At 41.6% G+C, this 17,238-nt stretch overlaps 1 protein-coding gene across 1 annotated transcript in view; it reads right to left on the minus strand.

Moving 5' to 3' along the window:
• Positions 1 to 233: 233 nt before the first annotated feature.
• Positions 234 to 17,238, minus strand: part of rtn4rl1a (reticulon 4 receptor-like 1a) — a 104,663-nt gene continuing 87,658 nt past the window's right edge. The window contains exons 2-3 of the mRNA XM_079598750.1: positions 6,568 to 7,019; positions 234 to 3,463 (exon numbers count right to left, since the gene is read on the minus strand). Coding sequence (XP_079454876.1) covers positions 2,576 to 3,463; positions 6,568 to 7,019 — 1,340 coding nt within the window. The 3' untranslated portion in view covers positions 234 to 2,575. The remainder of the gene's footprint in view (positions 3,464 to 6,567; positions 7,020 to 17,238) is intronic.

Genomic DNA, 17,238 nt, shown 5'->3' on the forward strand with positions numbered 1-17,238 from the left:
ATGCAATTGAGAAAGCGCTATATCTTGTCTGCCTTTTATATTCAGAATTTAAATCAACCAAGTGATTTAATGTGAATTATTATGAAGTGTTCCTGCAGTAACGCCATTTGGTCCAGAAATGAAAAGCTGTTTCTATAGTGTGATCATTTCCCAGGTTAAACATCATCTGATTTATACTTTATGCTTTTTTTCCAAGCAGAATCCAAACAGAGGCATCCAAAACCATCAGCGGTGAGAGCATATTTCTCTTTAATGTTCTTTAGAAACAGATTTTGAGTGGTGTTTCATAACAGACGGAAAGTTTGAGTCATGAAAAAGGGGGGAATAAAGATGAAGGACAGACTGAGGAAGACGGGAAAGGTGTTAACATGGTGCACTCGTATGTTCAAAATTGCAGTTTGACGACAATGTACAAAGAAAAAGTACATGAATACAAAATAACTTCATCCTTCCCCCGACAATGTTATACACACAGTCTTTTGTTAGTAAGTGACATATTCTCAAACAAATAAATGTTCACAATGGACATGTCATAATCATTTCTGTTCACTTTTGTATAAAGGTAGAAAGTCTTTAATGGGGACAAGTTAGAGGTGGGGAAAGTGCTATTACCCTACCTGTCCAGAGGGGGCTCTGTGATTTTTTCGTTGACGTTTGATATCTCAGATTTAGGATGTCAATTCAGACATGTGTTCAATGGCTTAACAGCGGCAGAGGTCAGAGATGGTGAGTGACAGACATGTTTTTCTATGGCTTGCAAGGATTAATCTGGATCACAAGGATTATTACCTCAGAACTTGCGTTGGCTTTCTGGAACTTTTCAGTTTGTACTCTTAAGACCTGAATGGGAAATGGCATTTTTGGGCCATGGTTTCCCTTTGGAGTTTCTAATGGGTTTTCAGAAGGTAGTTTTTGATTTATGAGTAAAATAAAGCTTGTGGTCACCATTATATTTGTAACATTTTGTTCTATACCGTACATTTACATTTTTTACAAACGCTTAGTTGCTAACAAGTGGCAACATAAGGACTACAGTGGTTGTTTGGCCCATCAAGCATGCAAACTCACATTCTTGTGGTACCTGTAGTTGTAGTCCCTTAGCTACGTATTTACAAAGTTAATGTATTTATATATAAAAAAACCGTTTACAACAATTCATGTTGTAGGTGTGACTATGTAACTTGTGTACGAAGAACAAGTCTTTTCACATTATTGTTAAAATCCCAAAAAGGCCATTTTCATCTGTTCCGCTACATGCTAGCACACAGATGCTAGCACTGCGTCTGCTCTTTTTCTCAGTGTTATTTATATATCGTCAAGAAAGTCTAAATGTTTGAGATGTTTGCCCTCCTCCATAGCGATTTAAATCAAAAACTGCTATTCCTGAAACCCGTAGGAACTTCCTTAGGGATTCTATGGCGAATTAAGTCTTCCAGGTTAGCCTCAACATCATAACTCTGCACAGCTCTATTTCCCCTTTTGTGGGACGTTTCATTTCCCCAAACTGTGTCGAGCAGATACTAATGTAGTGTTGTTGATTCCCTTCTAGGTTAGCACATTATTGCAGCTGAGTAACTGATAACACATGAGGCTTTTTGCATGAGCTCCACTTGATCTTTTCATGTCTTAACTTTTTTTCTTCCAGTTTTAATGCAAAATACTATCTTAAGGGCACAATCAACGAATAACAACACACACAAACCCAGAGCCATCCCATAATCCTTCATAAACTCTACTTTTTCTCTCACTGACCTTAAAGTATGACAGCATAGCAGCTTCAGAACAGTAGAATGCTAATTCACCATCCGACAACAAACGACACCTTTTGGTTTTGTTGGATTAAAGTGCTAACCCTGTTAGCTTTTGTTGGGGCTGTGTGAACCAGCTTTAATGTGCGAATATTGCAAATGCAACCATTTTTCTTATATATATGTAAAAAAAAAACCTCTTAACTAACACAAACCCTCTCATATGTGCTTGGTTGTCGTTTTTATATTGTCAGGTGCTAAAGGTGTTGACAACAACCCTCCCACAGAAACCGCAGAGATGCTAACACATTAGTGCAGCAGTTCCATGTACATTTGTGTAAATGGTCTGTTTATGTATTTAGCTACCCCCCCCTCCCCCTCTGGGCTGCAGCCTGTGTTCAGGTCGAAGGTAAGGACAAGGATTTGGAGGTTTTAATAGTGGTAAGCTTGACCACAAAGCACTGCTAATTATTCTGCAGAGGTGTGATGTACAACTGAATGTAGTTAACAAATGCACAATTCTTTTTTTTTTTTTTTTACTGAATATGCCCTGGTAAATCAGCAGCAACAGGGAATGGTGTAAAAATGGTGATGATCGAGGAGTAGTCCATTTAGTGTCCCTCTCTCGCCCACAAACTCCAGAGTGTCTTCGCATCTCCGGTTTAATTCCAGGCCCGTAACTTTGCACAAGTCCTCTGTCCCTCAAAAGGGGCTCGCTGACGTACACACAAACACACACACATTCACACATTGAAGTGTTGGAGCCAGAGTAGACAGAGGGCTAAGTTTTTTTTCCGGTAAAACCATTTGTACAGGCTTCCACAGGCTCAGCGGAAAATAAGGGCAGTGAGACACACCAATAAGTAAAGAGGGATGATGAAATAAGGTGCCAAGAGGGACGTCGCCCTGCTGCTGTTTGTTCTTTGCACATTACTAGGGGGCCCCACCGAAGTCCGTGGGATGCACTTGTTCTTACGTCTTGGCTTTGACTGGTCATATTTGTCGCCCGATTCCTTGTTGGCTAAATCCTTTAGGTTATACACCTCGTTCGGACCATTGCCCTGTCGGCTGCGATGCCTCGTGCAGTTCCTGTTGCGTCCCGACTTGGGCGGTCGAGGGAGCGGTGATGGGGAGGTGGGGTAGTATTGATCCTGATGTGGCAGGTGAGGATGATGATGATGATTGTGTGATCGGTGATGATGATCTTTCTTCAGCGACACCCCCACGTCCCCCTGGCTGCTGGATTTGCTCTGGTGGAGCGACTCCGAGCCCGTACAGGAGGGAAGCTCTTCTTTTGTCAGCTGTTTCAGATCCTTTCCCGCCAGCTCCGGCGGAGCCATGCATATTAATGAGGAGGTGGAGCCACGGAAGCGCCGCAGCCAATCCCAGAGCGGCACGGCCTTGCAGTCGCACTCCCAAGGGTTGTCGTTGAGACGCAGGTACTCCAGCGCCGGCAGCTGAGTCAAGCTCTCGGCTGGTAGCTCAGGTAAGGAGTTGTTGAACAGGTAGAGAGTCGTCAGGCGCCGCAGGTCATGGAAAGCCTGTTTGTGAACCCACTGGAGCCGGTTCTGATGCAGCAGCAAGCGATCGAGGGCCCCCAGGCCACGGAAAGTGTTCTGGTGGAGGCTCCACAGCCGATTTCCATGCAGAAATAGATGGCTGAGATTCAGCAGATCAATGAACATGTCATCCTCAAGAAACTCCAGCTGGTTGTTCTGCAGAACGCCAAAATAAACAGCAACAGTCTCAGAAAAAGCAAGTCACAGATATGAATATACAAAGCAATCAGTTTTTGTCTTTTGATGAAATGTCCTGTTAAATTTAGTCAATCTTTCATGTCGTATTTATTAGTTTTAATCTGTTAACAAAAATAGCTCAATCAAATTTTTGTTTAAAATGGTTTATTTATCATATTATTATTTTTTGTTATCTTCTGCGAAATATAAGAAATGTTTGTGTTGATGAGACTAGATGATGTTGATGAGATCAAAACTACAAATCATCTTAAGAAAAAAACACCAAATCAAATAATGCGAATGCTTCTGTGTCCTCTTCATAAAGGCAGTTCAAAGATGACTCTTTATATTGGATATATTAGATTTTCCATTTTCATTTATATTTCTGTTATAAGAATCTTTTTGAAAGTGCCTTCAATGCACTGTGTTCTCAGGACAATGTATTGAAGGTAAATATATATTTGCATGGATTGCAGAGTGAATAATATTGTGAATTTATTTTTATCTAATTGTTATTCGCAAATGCCAAACAACCCTCACAGTGATCCTTCCTCATCTGTATGCCTCTTTTTTTTAATCAGGTCTTGAGCTATATGAGAGGCTAAACACTGTGAAATTGGCACGAAACAAGCCGAGCGTAAAGCAGTGTATGTTCAGGTGGAAGGTACTGTACAGTTTTGCTATCCTTGACATATGTTGCTTCCAGAATAGAACGTTTTAGATAAGAAAATGTGTATGTATGTATTATATGTCTAGAATAACAGACAAAACTTTACTGTATATATATATATATATATATATATATATATAAATTCAGCTTGTTTTAAAAAATTAGGTCAGCCAGTTTAATAATATGTGAAATGCATGCTATATGTATGGCACTTTTCTTATTACAGTACATTTTACATTTTTATTATTTGATGCCGTTTTTATGTAGACCTTGTTCGGATATATTAACCGAAATACCCATAACCTTGTGCATATGCTTATGAAACCTCATGAAAGGTCAGAAACATTTAACCTTAAATATAAATCAAATTCCAAGAGCCGTGTGTCCGTAATGTTCTTTGCCCCTGAAGAGTATGATACCTTTTTGACATTTTCATTAGAACGAAATATTATCTCTGGTCATCATTTTAGTGCAGCACTTTTTGCTGCCAAGGCTGATATTGAACATTTTGAGCAGATCTTATCTGGATTTATTTGGCAAGTCAGATGATTCCTAAGCAATGGTTCAAACCGGGAGCACTGCCAATCTAAAAAAAAAAGTGTCCATTCAAGAGGGCATTTTTGCTTCCTTAAAAACGGTATTGTATCCAGTCAGATTTCTTAAAGTGTCAGCACAAATGTGCCAAGCGAAGCATCTTATAAATTCACACTCAATTTGGCTGAGGAGGACCTAAATATGATCTATTTACACAGAACGTCAGACCTAGCAGAACATCAGACACATTCATGTGAGGGAAAACACAGGAATCTTAAATGGCACTGTAACTATTTCATTTACATTGTTCCATTCTCTGTAGATGAGTCATTTTATGCAAAAGGTGCCATTTCCAGTTTCACAAGTGCATTTTTCTTATTTTCCGCATTATATGGGGCAAATGTGTTTGTGTTAAAGCGATAGTTTATCTAAAGATGAAAATTCTTTCATTAATTAAAGTCATTCTCTCATTTTCGGAACACAAATGATGATCTTTCTTATGAAATCTGAGAGCTTTCTGTCCCTCCATAGACAGCTACGCAACTACCATTTTGACGCTTCAGTTCATAAAGTTCATAAAGAGATTGTAAATCTAATCCATATGAATTGAGCGGTTTAGTCCAAATTTTCTGAAGAGACGCGATCGCTTTATATGATGAACTGAATTTAGGCTTGTGTTCCCATATAAACATTCATGAACTCGTACATCAGTTGTGATAAACTGAAGCTCAAGCATGTTCGCTTGACGTGTGATAACCAATGAGGTTCACTCTCTTGTGTTATGCAGCAGGTCTGAGCATCCGCAAGAACCAATGAGGTTTATTCCTGTGTGTTACGCAGCACGTTTGAGCTTCAGCAAGAACCAATGAAGTTCATTCTCGTGTTAAGCAGCACGACTTCTGCAAGAACCGCTGAGGTTTGCTATCGCGCGTCAAGCAGGTTCGGTTGAGCTTCTGTTAAATGTGAATAAAAGCCTAAATAAATCTTTTCATCATATAAAGCAATCGAGTCTCTTCAGACAATTTCGACTAAATTCATATGCGGATTAGTTTTACAATCTCTATAAGAACTCACATTTAAAGTGTCCGAGTAGCTGTCTATGGAGGGACAGAAAGCTCTCAGATTTCATCAGAAAGATCTTCATTTGTGTTCTGAAGATGAACTAAAGTCTTGCGGGTTTAAAACAACATGAGAGTGAGTAATTAATGACAGGATTTCCATTTTCGGGTGAACTATCCCTTTAATAAATTGCAATGTTTCATATTAGTCTAAATTAAAACATTTGGTAACACATTCACCATTAACTAGTTGCTTATTACCATGCATATTACTACCATATTGACTGTTTATTAGAACTTACAAAGCACTAATGCTTAATTCTGCATGACCATATTCTACTTTCCTATGGAAACATAAACATAACCATAAACATTACCACTACCATAACCACTACCTTACTTACTGTCAATAAGCAGTTATTAGGAGTTTATTCTGGGAATACTCTTAATAGTGAATGTGTTCCCTAACCTAAAGGGTATTTGATATTATATTTATAAAAATGATGCCTTTAGAGATTTGACATGGCTTAATTTGACATTTCAGAATTTATAAACATTTATATTATAGTTTACTTTGCAGGTACAGTGAGGAGAAGCTGGGGTTGTGACTTGTCAAATAAGGCATCCTTATGAATCTTGATGTTTTTATAAAAGAAAGTACCAATAGTAGCACATAGTAAATGTTGACATCAGCTTTTTCTTGTTAAAGTTATAGTCTTACATATCTATTGTATAAGAGGGACAGAATTGGCACTGGTTTTTAAAATGACACACATCTATTTTTCCAAATGTTAGAAAGACATTGAGAATATGACACCTACCTGTAAATAGAGGTACTGCAGGTTGTGCAGCCCTTCAAACAAGCCAGCGGGCAGAGTGATTAGGCCACAGTGGTAGAGGTGCAGAGCATGGAGACGGGTCAGGCCCTGAAAAGTGTCAGAAGCCAAAGAGCGGAGGTGTTTGTTGTCTCCCAGATCGAGCTCCTCCAGGCGGGTGAAGCCCATGAACGTGGAGGGCTGGATGTATGAGATATTGTTGGAGTAGAGCCAAAGCATGACGGTGGTTGGGCTAAAATGACCCTGCAGCAATCGCTGGATCTTGTTGTTTTGCAGAAAGACTCGCTCGCTCTGGGCCGGGATTCCTTCTGGAACCACCAGGAAGTTGTGCGCCTGGCAGCTCACCGTGCTGGGAGAGTCGTAGCAGATGCAGTGACGGGGGCAAGCCTGGGTCAACTCTAAACCACACAGCACCAGGAGAAACTCCAGACCACAGCCTATGGAAACACAGAGACAAAAATAGATAATTCAATTAAATCTGCACATTGGAGAATTATGAATTTCCAGACTGGCTTATGCAGGTTAGTGCTGTTCTGGCTGATGGACCTTCAGCAAATATCAAGTCAAGTCACCTTTATTTATATAGCGCTTTATGCAATACAGATTGTTTCAAAGCAAATTTACAGTAATAACAGGGAAATTATTCAATTATGCAAACGGAGTTCATTCCGGCTGTACAACAGAAAATAGTGTCATTGTTCAGCTGAATTGACTCAGTTCTAATGTAAAGATCATCAATTATTAAATTAGTTAATTTAATCTAGACAAGTGATGCCATCGTCCAGCTGGTTGACTTTGATAGTCAAGATAACGCAGCCCAAAACACAACATATGCCGGTGAGCAACTATAGTGAAGTTATCTTATAAAAAAATATTACTGTTACCCATGGATCATTCTACTGACATTCTACTATATATGATTATAATTTTGTTTGAATGTCCAATTTAGAAATAATTAGAAAAGTCAAGGTCAAGAATTAACACCAAACAAGCGGCAAACGATATTGATATTGATAATATGAAATTATGGGCCATTAATTCTATGTAGTATTATGAATATCTGTATAGGTATACATATCATTACGACCAGTTCTCTTCGATCAATGAATCTGAAAAGATCCGACTGAAAACAATGACTAATTTCTACTTCTAGAATATTAAAGTAGGCCTATATAATATAATATATTATATAGTATATTATTATATAGCATATAGTATATAAAAATGTATAGCACACTGATTGCATCAACAGCAAACAATAAATATAAACAATACCAGTCAAACTTTTCTTAAATTTTTGCTTTTAATGCGTTACGGTAATTATTTGGATTTAGAATGATATTGTCACGGGTATGGTGCGGATGAAGACAAAGGCAAAGGCACATAGCTCCAATTCAAACTTTTACTATAATAAAGTTTACACAAAACGGAAACACTCACGATACACTGTAACATAATCAAACATTAGCATAAGCATTGACCGACAACTGAAGGGTGAGAGACAGGAACTTAAATACACAGATGACAACGAGTGACGACAGGTGATGATGATGATGATTAACAAGGCTAATTAACTAAACAGGTGACGAAAATGAACTAATGAAAATGACGACAGAGATGATGAAAACACTGAAGATGGAAAACAAACTAAAAGTCCATGATAAACAACAGAAAACACATTAACAATGTGACAGAACCCCCCCCCTCCCCCCAGGCGCGTCCTCGCGCCGTAAAACATCCAAAGGGGTGGGAGGGTGGGCGCCCTGGAGGCTGATGAACAGGTGGCCGATCTGGAGCAGGAAGCCTCCAGGGCGGAGCAGGACGTGCAGGTGGCCAGGGCGGAGCAGGATGAGGGCGTGGCCATGGCGGAGCAGACGGACCCTCAGGCGTCCATGGTGGTGAGGACCCTTCGAGCGGCCACGGCGGAGACGACCCTTCGGGCGGCCACGGCGGTGAGGACCCTTCGAGCGGCCACGGCGGAGACGACCCTTCGGGCGGCCATGGCGGTGAGGACCCTTCGGGCGGCCATGGCGGTGAGGACCCTTCGGGCGGCCATGGCGGTGAGGACCCTTCGGGCGGCCATGGCGGTGAGGACCCCTCGGGCGGCCATGGCGGCGAGGACCCCCCGGGCGGCCACGGCGGTGAGGACCCCTCGGGCGGCCATGGCGACCGTGTCGGCAGGGCCTCCACGATCCCCTCAGAGGACTTATTGCCCCCCCCCAAAATTTTCTTGGGGAGGTCAGCACTGGACTGGACCCGCGGCGAAGAGGACTCTGAGCTGACCGGGGCCAGCGGCGAAGGCGGTCCTGGGCTGGACGGGACCAGCGGCGAAGGCTCTGGGCTGAACGGGACCAGTGGCGAAGGCCCTGGACTGGACGGGACCAGCGGTGCAGGAAGCTCTGGGCTGGACGGGACCAGCGGTGCAGGAAGCTCTGGGCTGGACGGGACCAGTGGTGCAGGAAGCTCTGGGCTGGACGGGACCAGCGGTGCAGGAAGCTCTGGGCTGGACGGGACCAGCGGTGCAGGAAGCTCTGTGCTGGGCAGCGATGAGGGCTCTGTGCTGGGCAGCGATGAGGGCTCTGTGCTGGGCAGCGATGAGGGCTCTGTGCTGGGCAGCGATGAGGGCTCTATGCTGGGCAGCGATGAGGGCTCTGTGCTGGGCAGCGATGAGGGCTCTGTGCTGGGCAGCGATGAGGGCTCTGTGCTGGGCAGCGATGAGGGCTCTGTGCTGGGCAGTGATGAGGGCTCTGGCGCAGGATCAGCGGCCTCTGGCGCAGGATCAGCGGGCTCTGGCGCAGGATCAGCGGGCTCTGGCGCAGGATCAGCAGGCTCTGGCGCAGGATCAGCGGGCTCTGGCGCAGGATCAGCAGGCTCTGGCGCAGGATCAGCGGCCTCTGGCGCAGGATCAGCGGGCTCTGGCGCAGGATCAGCGGGCTCTGGCGCAGGATCAGCAGGCTCTGGCGCAGGATCAGCGGGCTCTGGCGCAGGATCAGCAGGCTCTGGCGCAGGATCAGCGGCCTCTGGCGCAGGATCAGCGGGCTCTGGCGCAGGAAGCTCTGGGCTGGACGGGACCAGCGGTGCAGGCGGCTTGGAGCTGGACGTCAACCGTCCAGGGTCGAAGAGGGACCAAAGCGGAGAATGGTGTCGGGGTCCATCTCGACCACCGCCTCTACTGCGGCCTCCACGGGTCCCGCGAAATCTGGCCAGACGGGTTCCCTCAAACGACCCTCCATGGGCAAAGGCTGGGAGATCTTGGCTCTCCTTGGCCAGGACGAAAATTTTTACCCATTCGTCCATTTTTAGGGGGGTCGGTCAATCTGTCACGGGTATGGTGCGGATGAAGACAAAGGCAAAGGCACAAAGCTCCAATTCAAACTTTTACTATAATAAAGTTTACACAAAACGGAAACACTCACGATACACTGTAACATAATCAAACATTAGCATAAGCATTGACCGACAACTGAAGGGTGAGAGACAGGAACTTAAATACACAGATGACAACGAGTGACGACAGGTGATGATGATGATGATTAACAAGGCTAATTAACTAAACAGGTGACGAAAATGAACTAATGAAAATGACGACAGAGATGATGAAAACACTGAAGATGGAAAACAAACTAAAAGTCCATGATAAACAACAGAAAACACATTAACAATGTGACAGATATTCAAATAGGAAACGGGTAGCCTATTTTAAATTGTAATAATGTCACAATTATTATTTTCACTATTTTTGATTAACTAAATGCAGCCTTGATGAGCATAAGACGTCCGTCCGTCCATCCATCCGTCCATCCATCCGTCCGTCCATCCATCCATCCATCCATCCATCCATCCATCCATCCATCCATCCATCCATCCATCCATCCATCCATCCATCCATCCATCCATCCATCCATCCATCCATCGTACAAAAATAATCAGAGCATGTGATATTTATATAGATTCAATTTCCACCTATATCTATAGCCATCTCTGAATATACCCGACCCACGAGGCTGAACTTTAAAAGCAGAAAATCAATGTTAAAGGTTAGAGAGGAATTAAATGCAAGCACACGTGTGTGTGTGTGTGTGTGTGTGTGTGTGTGTGTGTGTGTGTGTGTGTGTGTGTGTGTGTATGCAAAAGATCAGAACAAAAACCTCTTTGAAAGAAAAGAATATGCATGTCTGAGGGTGAGAGAGAGAGAGGAATAAGAATACATGATAAAACCTAGAGGATGAGGTTGTGATGAAGGGCGCTGTTGTACAAGTGAACGTTAGTGGCTCAGCATTGATTCGCCTCTTTGATGTCGAATTGAAATGGGAATGAGAGAGAGGTTTCGAGGTGCACCGCAGTGGGAAGTGTTTTGAGGAAGAGATGGAATGTGTGAGTCATTTCGGGTGCACGAAAACTAAAAGGATCGGTTTGCTAACAGAGACTGAGAGAGATTGATATTGACAGAGACAGTAAACTTGTGCAGAGAGCTGAGTGATGTGGCATAATACAGGGTGTTCTGACACTGATATGAAACATTACTATTCTCTCACACACTCTCAGCAGCAGGAAGCGTGACAGGATACTGTTGCTTAAACCACGGGTCTATTAAAAAGACAGTTCACCCGAAAAGGAAAAATCTGTCATAATTTTCTCATCCTCTTGTGGTTCCGAATCGGTGTCTGACTTTCTTCCGTGGACCACAAAAGGAGACCATTCTAGTCAATAAAACGAAGGAACGCTGAGGCTTTCAAGCTTTAACACCATTAAATCATCATAAAAATGGTTAATACAATTTGCACAAAGTTAATCGTCCCCCCAAGTGGGCCGTTAACCAGATTGAGATCGAGAACTCAGTGCAGTCTAACTGAGATCTCGATCTCACTGCAGATCGAGAACTCAATCATATCAGTGCAGTTCAAAAAACAAATCATCCAGACCACTTCTGCAAGCTGGATTGGTCAATTAATATGAAGAATAAAAAGAACAATTTGTTCTTGAATCACGATTTGTTCTTTCATGAATGAGCCAAGGAGAACAGGGCAGATGTTGAGATTTTAATGACAATTTGTTTATTTGTAATTATAATTATTCCAAGTCTTCTGAAGACACAATTCATAAAGACCACTTTATAGTGCGTTAATGTGTGCAGCTTAAACTGAAGACGGGAAGAAAGTCATATAACGCATGACGGTGAGTAAATGAAGAAAATGTTCATCTTTTGGGTGAACTCGTCTTCTAAGCTTGTTTAGAAGCGATGTCGGTGTCATTATATTCAAATTGCGTGTGTTTGCACATGCCTCGGCGTACATGATTGTGTTTATTTAAGATTACAGTGATCTCCTCTGTACACACGCACTCGACGGATGACCTTTTCCAAGCAAGCTTTGTTTCAAATGGCACCCGATGCCTAATACAGCGTGAAATCTCACACAGCCTCGGATGACACGTGTAATCCTTCGCATTTGAATGTTTGCATTTCTGTTTGACACCGGGCTTTTTCTGTGACATTTCTCTCTCCCGAATGTTCACTTTGCTTTATCTTTATTACAGCAGTCCAACAACGCCAACAAAATGATACTCTTTGGCCGGTGAAGTGAAGTGTATTCTTCTGAAAATGAAGGCTGAATACACAGCTCTATTGCTGGCAGTGTGAATTAAATTTGTCTGATAGGATTCTCTTTATTTGATTATGAAAATGGACTCCGGTCAAACCAGCGGGTATTACCATGCTGTATTACACCTGAATAACTCTTCTAGACAGTGTGTCTCTTTATCTCATTCTGTCGGTTTCTCTGCCTCAATGCGCGCGCGCACACACACACACACACTCCACGTAATGCACAGGAAGGGCCGGCAAGCATGAATACGGTCGTTTAGAAGCGTTAGATTACTAACACTTAAATAAAAGGTCAAAGCACGTCTTCTTTTCCCCTGAAGCAAATGAAAATGTATTTGAGTATCAGTTCTGCGGGTTACTGAAAGGTTAAACAGCCCTGATTAAAGACCGCCTGACATCATAGCACCTGCTGGCGAGAACTAGCATCCATTAACTGTCCGGAAGAATTTCAAACAATTTTAATTTAACCCTTTGGGCAAAGATCATTATTTTACTAGTAATGAAAGCTCAAGATTGGATTGATTTGCTGAGAGCTGGTATTTCTATGATGAATTTATAGTTGAAATGGCTCTGAAAGGCACATGTTTTGATGGGTTTGTGCAAGTCGTTTTAGGGTTTGCTAACTAGCAGGCTGATTGAGATGCTAGTAGCTTACAGTACATTGCTTTTGCAGATCAAAAAAAATATTTGTACTCTTTTGTAAAAGACTTTGCTGAATTGGTCGAACGCGACAGTTAAGACATTTATCTGTATTGTTTACATACATATGAAACTAATAATGTTTCAAAAGATTTACATTTCAAATAAATGCTGTTTTTTTCTATTAAAGTCCCCCTGTAGTCAATAATTGTATCCCTCAAAACTCAAATTTGACCACCAAACATATATAAATGTTTTTTCCTTAAAAAATCTTCGTGCCTTAAAATAGCTTGAATGTAACTACATCTTTGCCTTATTTAGTATACGCGGTTCTATGAATATGTAAATTAGCCCCGCCTCCACTCACTCACACCAGCTCAGAGATCCACTCGTTGACGTGATTGGTTACAAGGTAGTTTGTGACGTCATAAACGCCAGCGATTTCAAACCACATTTTTGAGATTGTCTTTGGTTCACTGCAGTTTTAAGGAGAAAATACTCAGCAATTGTGTTGACTTCTGAATTTGCACATGGTTTGTCTGTAACATTGAAAGTTAAATTTTCCCCACAGGGGGACTTTAATCAAAGAAAACCTAAAAAAATGCATCACTCTTTTCACAAAAAAAAAAGCTGTACAACTTTTATATATTAAAAGTAACTTTTATTAAATTGAAAATGGTTCTTTTAGATTGCAATAATATTTTAAAAAATGATTATTCTTTTTTTTTTTAACTGTATCAAATTTTTTCATTTGATTAAATATCTTACCAAACCCAAACGTTTGTACGGTAGTGTATAATAGTATGAAACAGAAACGATATATTGTTAAACAATTTAAACTGTTAAACTTTTTCCATTCAATAACTACATCATCACTTCATTTATCCCTTCTTCATTCCCATTTATTGCCTGCCACCCCCCCCCCCCTCTCTCTCTCTCTCTCTCTCTCTCTCTCTCTCTCTCTCTCTCTCTCTCTCTCTCTCTGTCTGTCTTTTTGACTGGATTTCAATTAGTTTCAAATGTAATTGCGATGTTTTATCTGTCCGCATAGTGAAGTATGTGGCATTTTATGTACTTGTTTATTGTCCGTAGACTTGAAAATGCACACATGACAAAACGCACACAAATCTTTAGCCCCCCCTTTGTATCCAGTCATTTGTTCTCATTTTTCATTCGCTCTTCCATAATGACCGTCTTTGATTTTTCTCTCTTATCACATAACAGAGGCTGCAGAAATCCCTCGTTGTTCTGTGAGGCAGAGAAAAAACCTTCCGGTCACCTCTCGCTCTATTCCTATTCTCATTTTCCCCCTTCTGTCTCATACATTTGGATTATAACTCTGGTAGATAATAAGTGCATTAAATATATTATGATGTCTCTTCTCATTAGCAAGATCCAGCCACCGGGGCCCCTACCGTTTGGGCCCTAGCTATCAAAGTCACTGAGAAAATGTCCTTTTATTTCCACTGAGGATATTTCCCGTCACAGCGGAAATATTGTGTTCATGTCAGCTGTAAGTAGACTCATGCGTAGAAAGCTCAACAGAATTCAAATAGCTCTTTAAGTTCTGCATTTTCTCAAAGGGCATGTGGCCAGTTATGTTTAGGGGTGGACCTTCATTTACATGCTTTTTCTAATAATCGTATGTTTTCGTATGATTCACATCACCATTTCGTAACAGTAAAGTTTTCCCCGTAAGATCAGGATGAGTGTAAAGTATAAAGGAGCGGCCACTTTAGCGAATTTTCAACGGAAAAAAAGTTCATTTTCTATTGTCAATAGTGTATCGAAGTATGAAGCACAGATCATACAGAAGGCATTTTCAAACCAAGCAGCTTTCCGTTGGTCAGCACGGTACATTCACGGTACCAACTTGAAAATGCGAAACTGGGGATTTCTGTCAGAGAGATTTTGTCAGTGAAATTTTGTACACTAAATGTGACAGCGAAATGGCTAAATAAAACACAAGCGACAGTCCTTTCAGTTCAAATTTCCCGGGGACCAATAGTATTCCCAGTTTCGCTTAACACATTTCACGGTGTTTGATTTTGGGCTAAAATTAGCATAGAAAATGGCTTGCTATAGTAAGTTAAGCGCGTAATTAAGTCAGGAACTTTCAGCTTAGATTGTATTCCTCCTCCTCTCAAGTGCATCTGTCATTATGGATGTTATACATCAAACTACATATTTAGTTTTTTTTTTTACCCCGCAGGAGGCTGGTGTAACAGAGCCGAGAGTGGGTGAAGGCAGCGGTGACAGTCTGAATAAACGACGTGGGGAGAGTGGACACACACAAGCTGGGGTAATGTTGTGCAGAATGACAGAGAAAAGATCCACACTGAGATGAAGGACTACAGACTGGCAGAGAGAGTACAGGAAGGTTGAAATAGCACAAAAGATCTGTCTGTGTTTGTGGGCCGTGCGGCACAAGGAGGTCTATAATAACTGGAGAAAGCTATCCATTAGAATTCCCATTCATCTTAATGGCAGTTTTTTTTTTTTTGGCTGGTGCATGAAATCGGCTTATTTAAAGATTTGCTCATGTAAGTGGTAAATGTCACGTGAATGGTGTAGTTACGCCTTCTAGCCAGCAAGGGTTAACTGGGCCATGCTAAACAGTCAAAGCATGTCCCCTTGGTGTGACGGCACACATTCTCAGTAATGGATTGAGTAAACATCTCTGGACTCGGCCAGACCTATCGAATTGGCCAAAAAAATGAGAACGGGATTCTGTCTGTGTGCCAGCATGTACTGTTGTCTGTCAAAATGTCCCTCCATCTTTAAACCACTCTTATTTCTTTCAGTCTCGCTCTTGCTCTTGCTCTCTGACACCGTCTATGCGAACGACACAATAAAACAAGATCGCTCCCATTACAATCAGCAAAAGCTTTGCAAAAGTGCGCGATTGATTTTTGATGACTGACAGCGTTGTTGATTATAATGGGAGCGATCGAGTTTGGTCACGTTGTGATGCACAGATGTGTAGTGTTGCAGACACTGTATTTCTTTTCTTTCCACACGCACTGTATAGATTCTTGAGAAAGCTCGGATGGAACGTTTTACAGATGGAAAGAGCCAGGTCAGTTTGCCATTAAATGGAATGTTTGTCATTTGTCAGTCAATCGAAATTGATATTGAATTGGTGGACTGGATAAAAAAAGTGTATATGTTTTATATATAAATGTTTTATTGATTTTTCCAGTCTTCAGTGTCCCATGACCCTTTAGAAATCATTCTATATGCTGATTTGCTGCTTGAGAAACATTTCTTATTATTATAGATAGTGAAAACTTGTTGTGCTGCTTAATATTTTTGTAGAAACCGTGATGCATCATTTTCAGGAATCTCTGATTAATGGCCAATTTAAAAGACCATCATTTATTTGCAATATAAATCTTATGTAACATTATTACATAAGTATGTTTTATGTAAATATTTTACTTTTGATCAATTTCATGCGTCCTTCCTGAATAAAAGTAAGGTCTGGGTACAAGGAACATTACGTTCTACTATATTATGAGTAACATAAGTATACAGTAGCAGATACATGGTTTAAGCAGAGCAAAAGAAGTGATATGAACAGCAATTTCTAACTAAATGGGAATGTATCTATATGTACAGTATATGTCGCTATATATCTACTATATCTAGCACTAGTTATTTTATTTCTACAGTAACAACACAGCTTGATTCTCATTGTTATAGAATATTTGAGTGAGCGAGTTGGTCAAATATCTCGTAAGAGCTAAACGCTGCAGGACAGTGGCCCTCAGGAGCAGGTTTGGACACCCCTGTTCAATGTAGTGAAAAAAGATTTTTAGATGATTCAAATTTGAATAAGAACTGTTCACAAAGTGGTTCTTCTATGGCATCTCTGTGAAAACCCCATTCTGGAACCTTTATTTTTTTAAAGCGCAAGTATTATTATGGGTTGTATTTTGGGTCTGCTTCCGTCCCATGATGCCACACAGCTGATGTCTTGTTGCAGAAAGGCCGGTGCCAGGGACGTGTCACTGACCCTCTGCGCTCGTCTGTCAGTGCGTGTCTTTCCGTCCTTTCAGCAGTGAGACAGATAAAGCATAAAGGCTCCTTTAATTTTTTTCTCATGTCTGAGTGAATAGACGAGCAGTCGTGTGCCGCTGCAGATGGACGGGCTGAGGCGATCGCATGCATATCAATGACAGCGCTTATGAGTCTTAATGAGAGGCAATACTGAACCTCGCTGTTTCTCTCTCTCTCGCTCGCTCTCTCCTTTTGTTCTGGACAAACTCAATTTCCTGCCCCTGTCAGCAAGAAGTGGGACGCTGTCTGTTTCTTTATCAGTGTGCTGTGTTATATGCTTGTGGCAAGTGTTTTAGTATCATTGCGTTGTTTTGTCTGCTGCATACCGAAAACAAATTAGGAGTTGCGTTGAA

The sequence above is a fragment of the Phoxinus phoxinus genome, assembly GCF_949152265.1.
Source record: "Phoxinus phoxinus genome assembly, chromosome: 23".
NCBI lineage: Eukaryota > Metazoa > Chordata > Actinopteri > Cypriniformes > Leuciscidae > Phoxinus > Phoxinus phoxinus.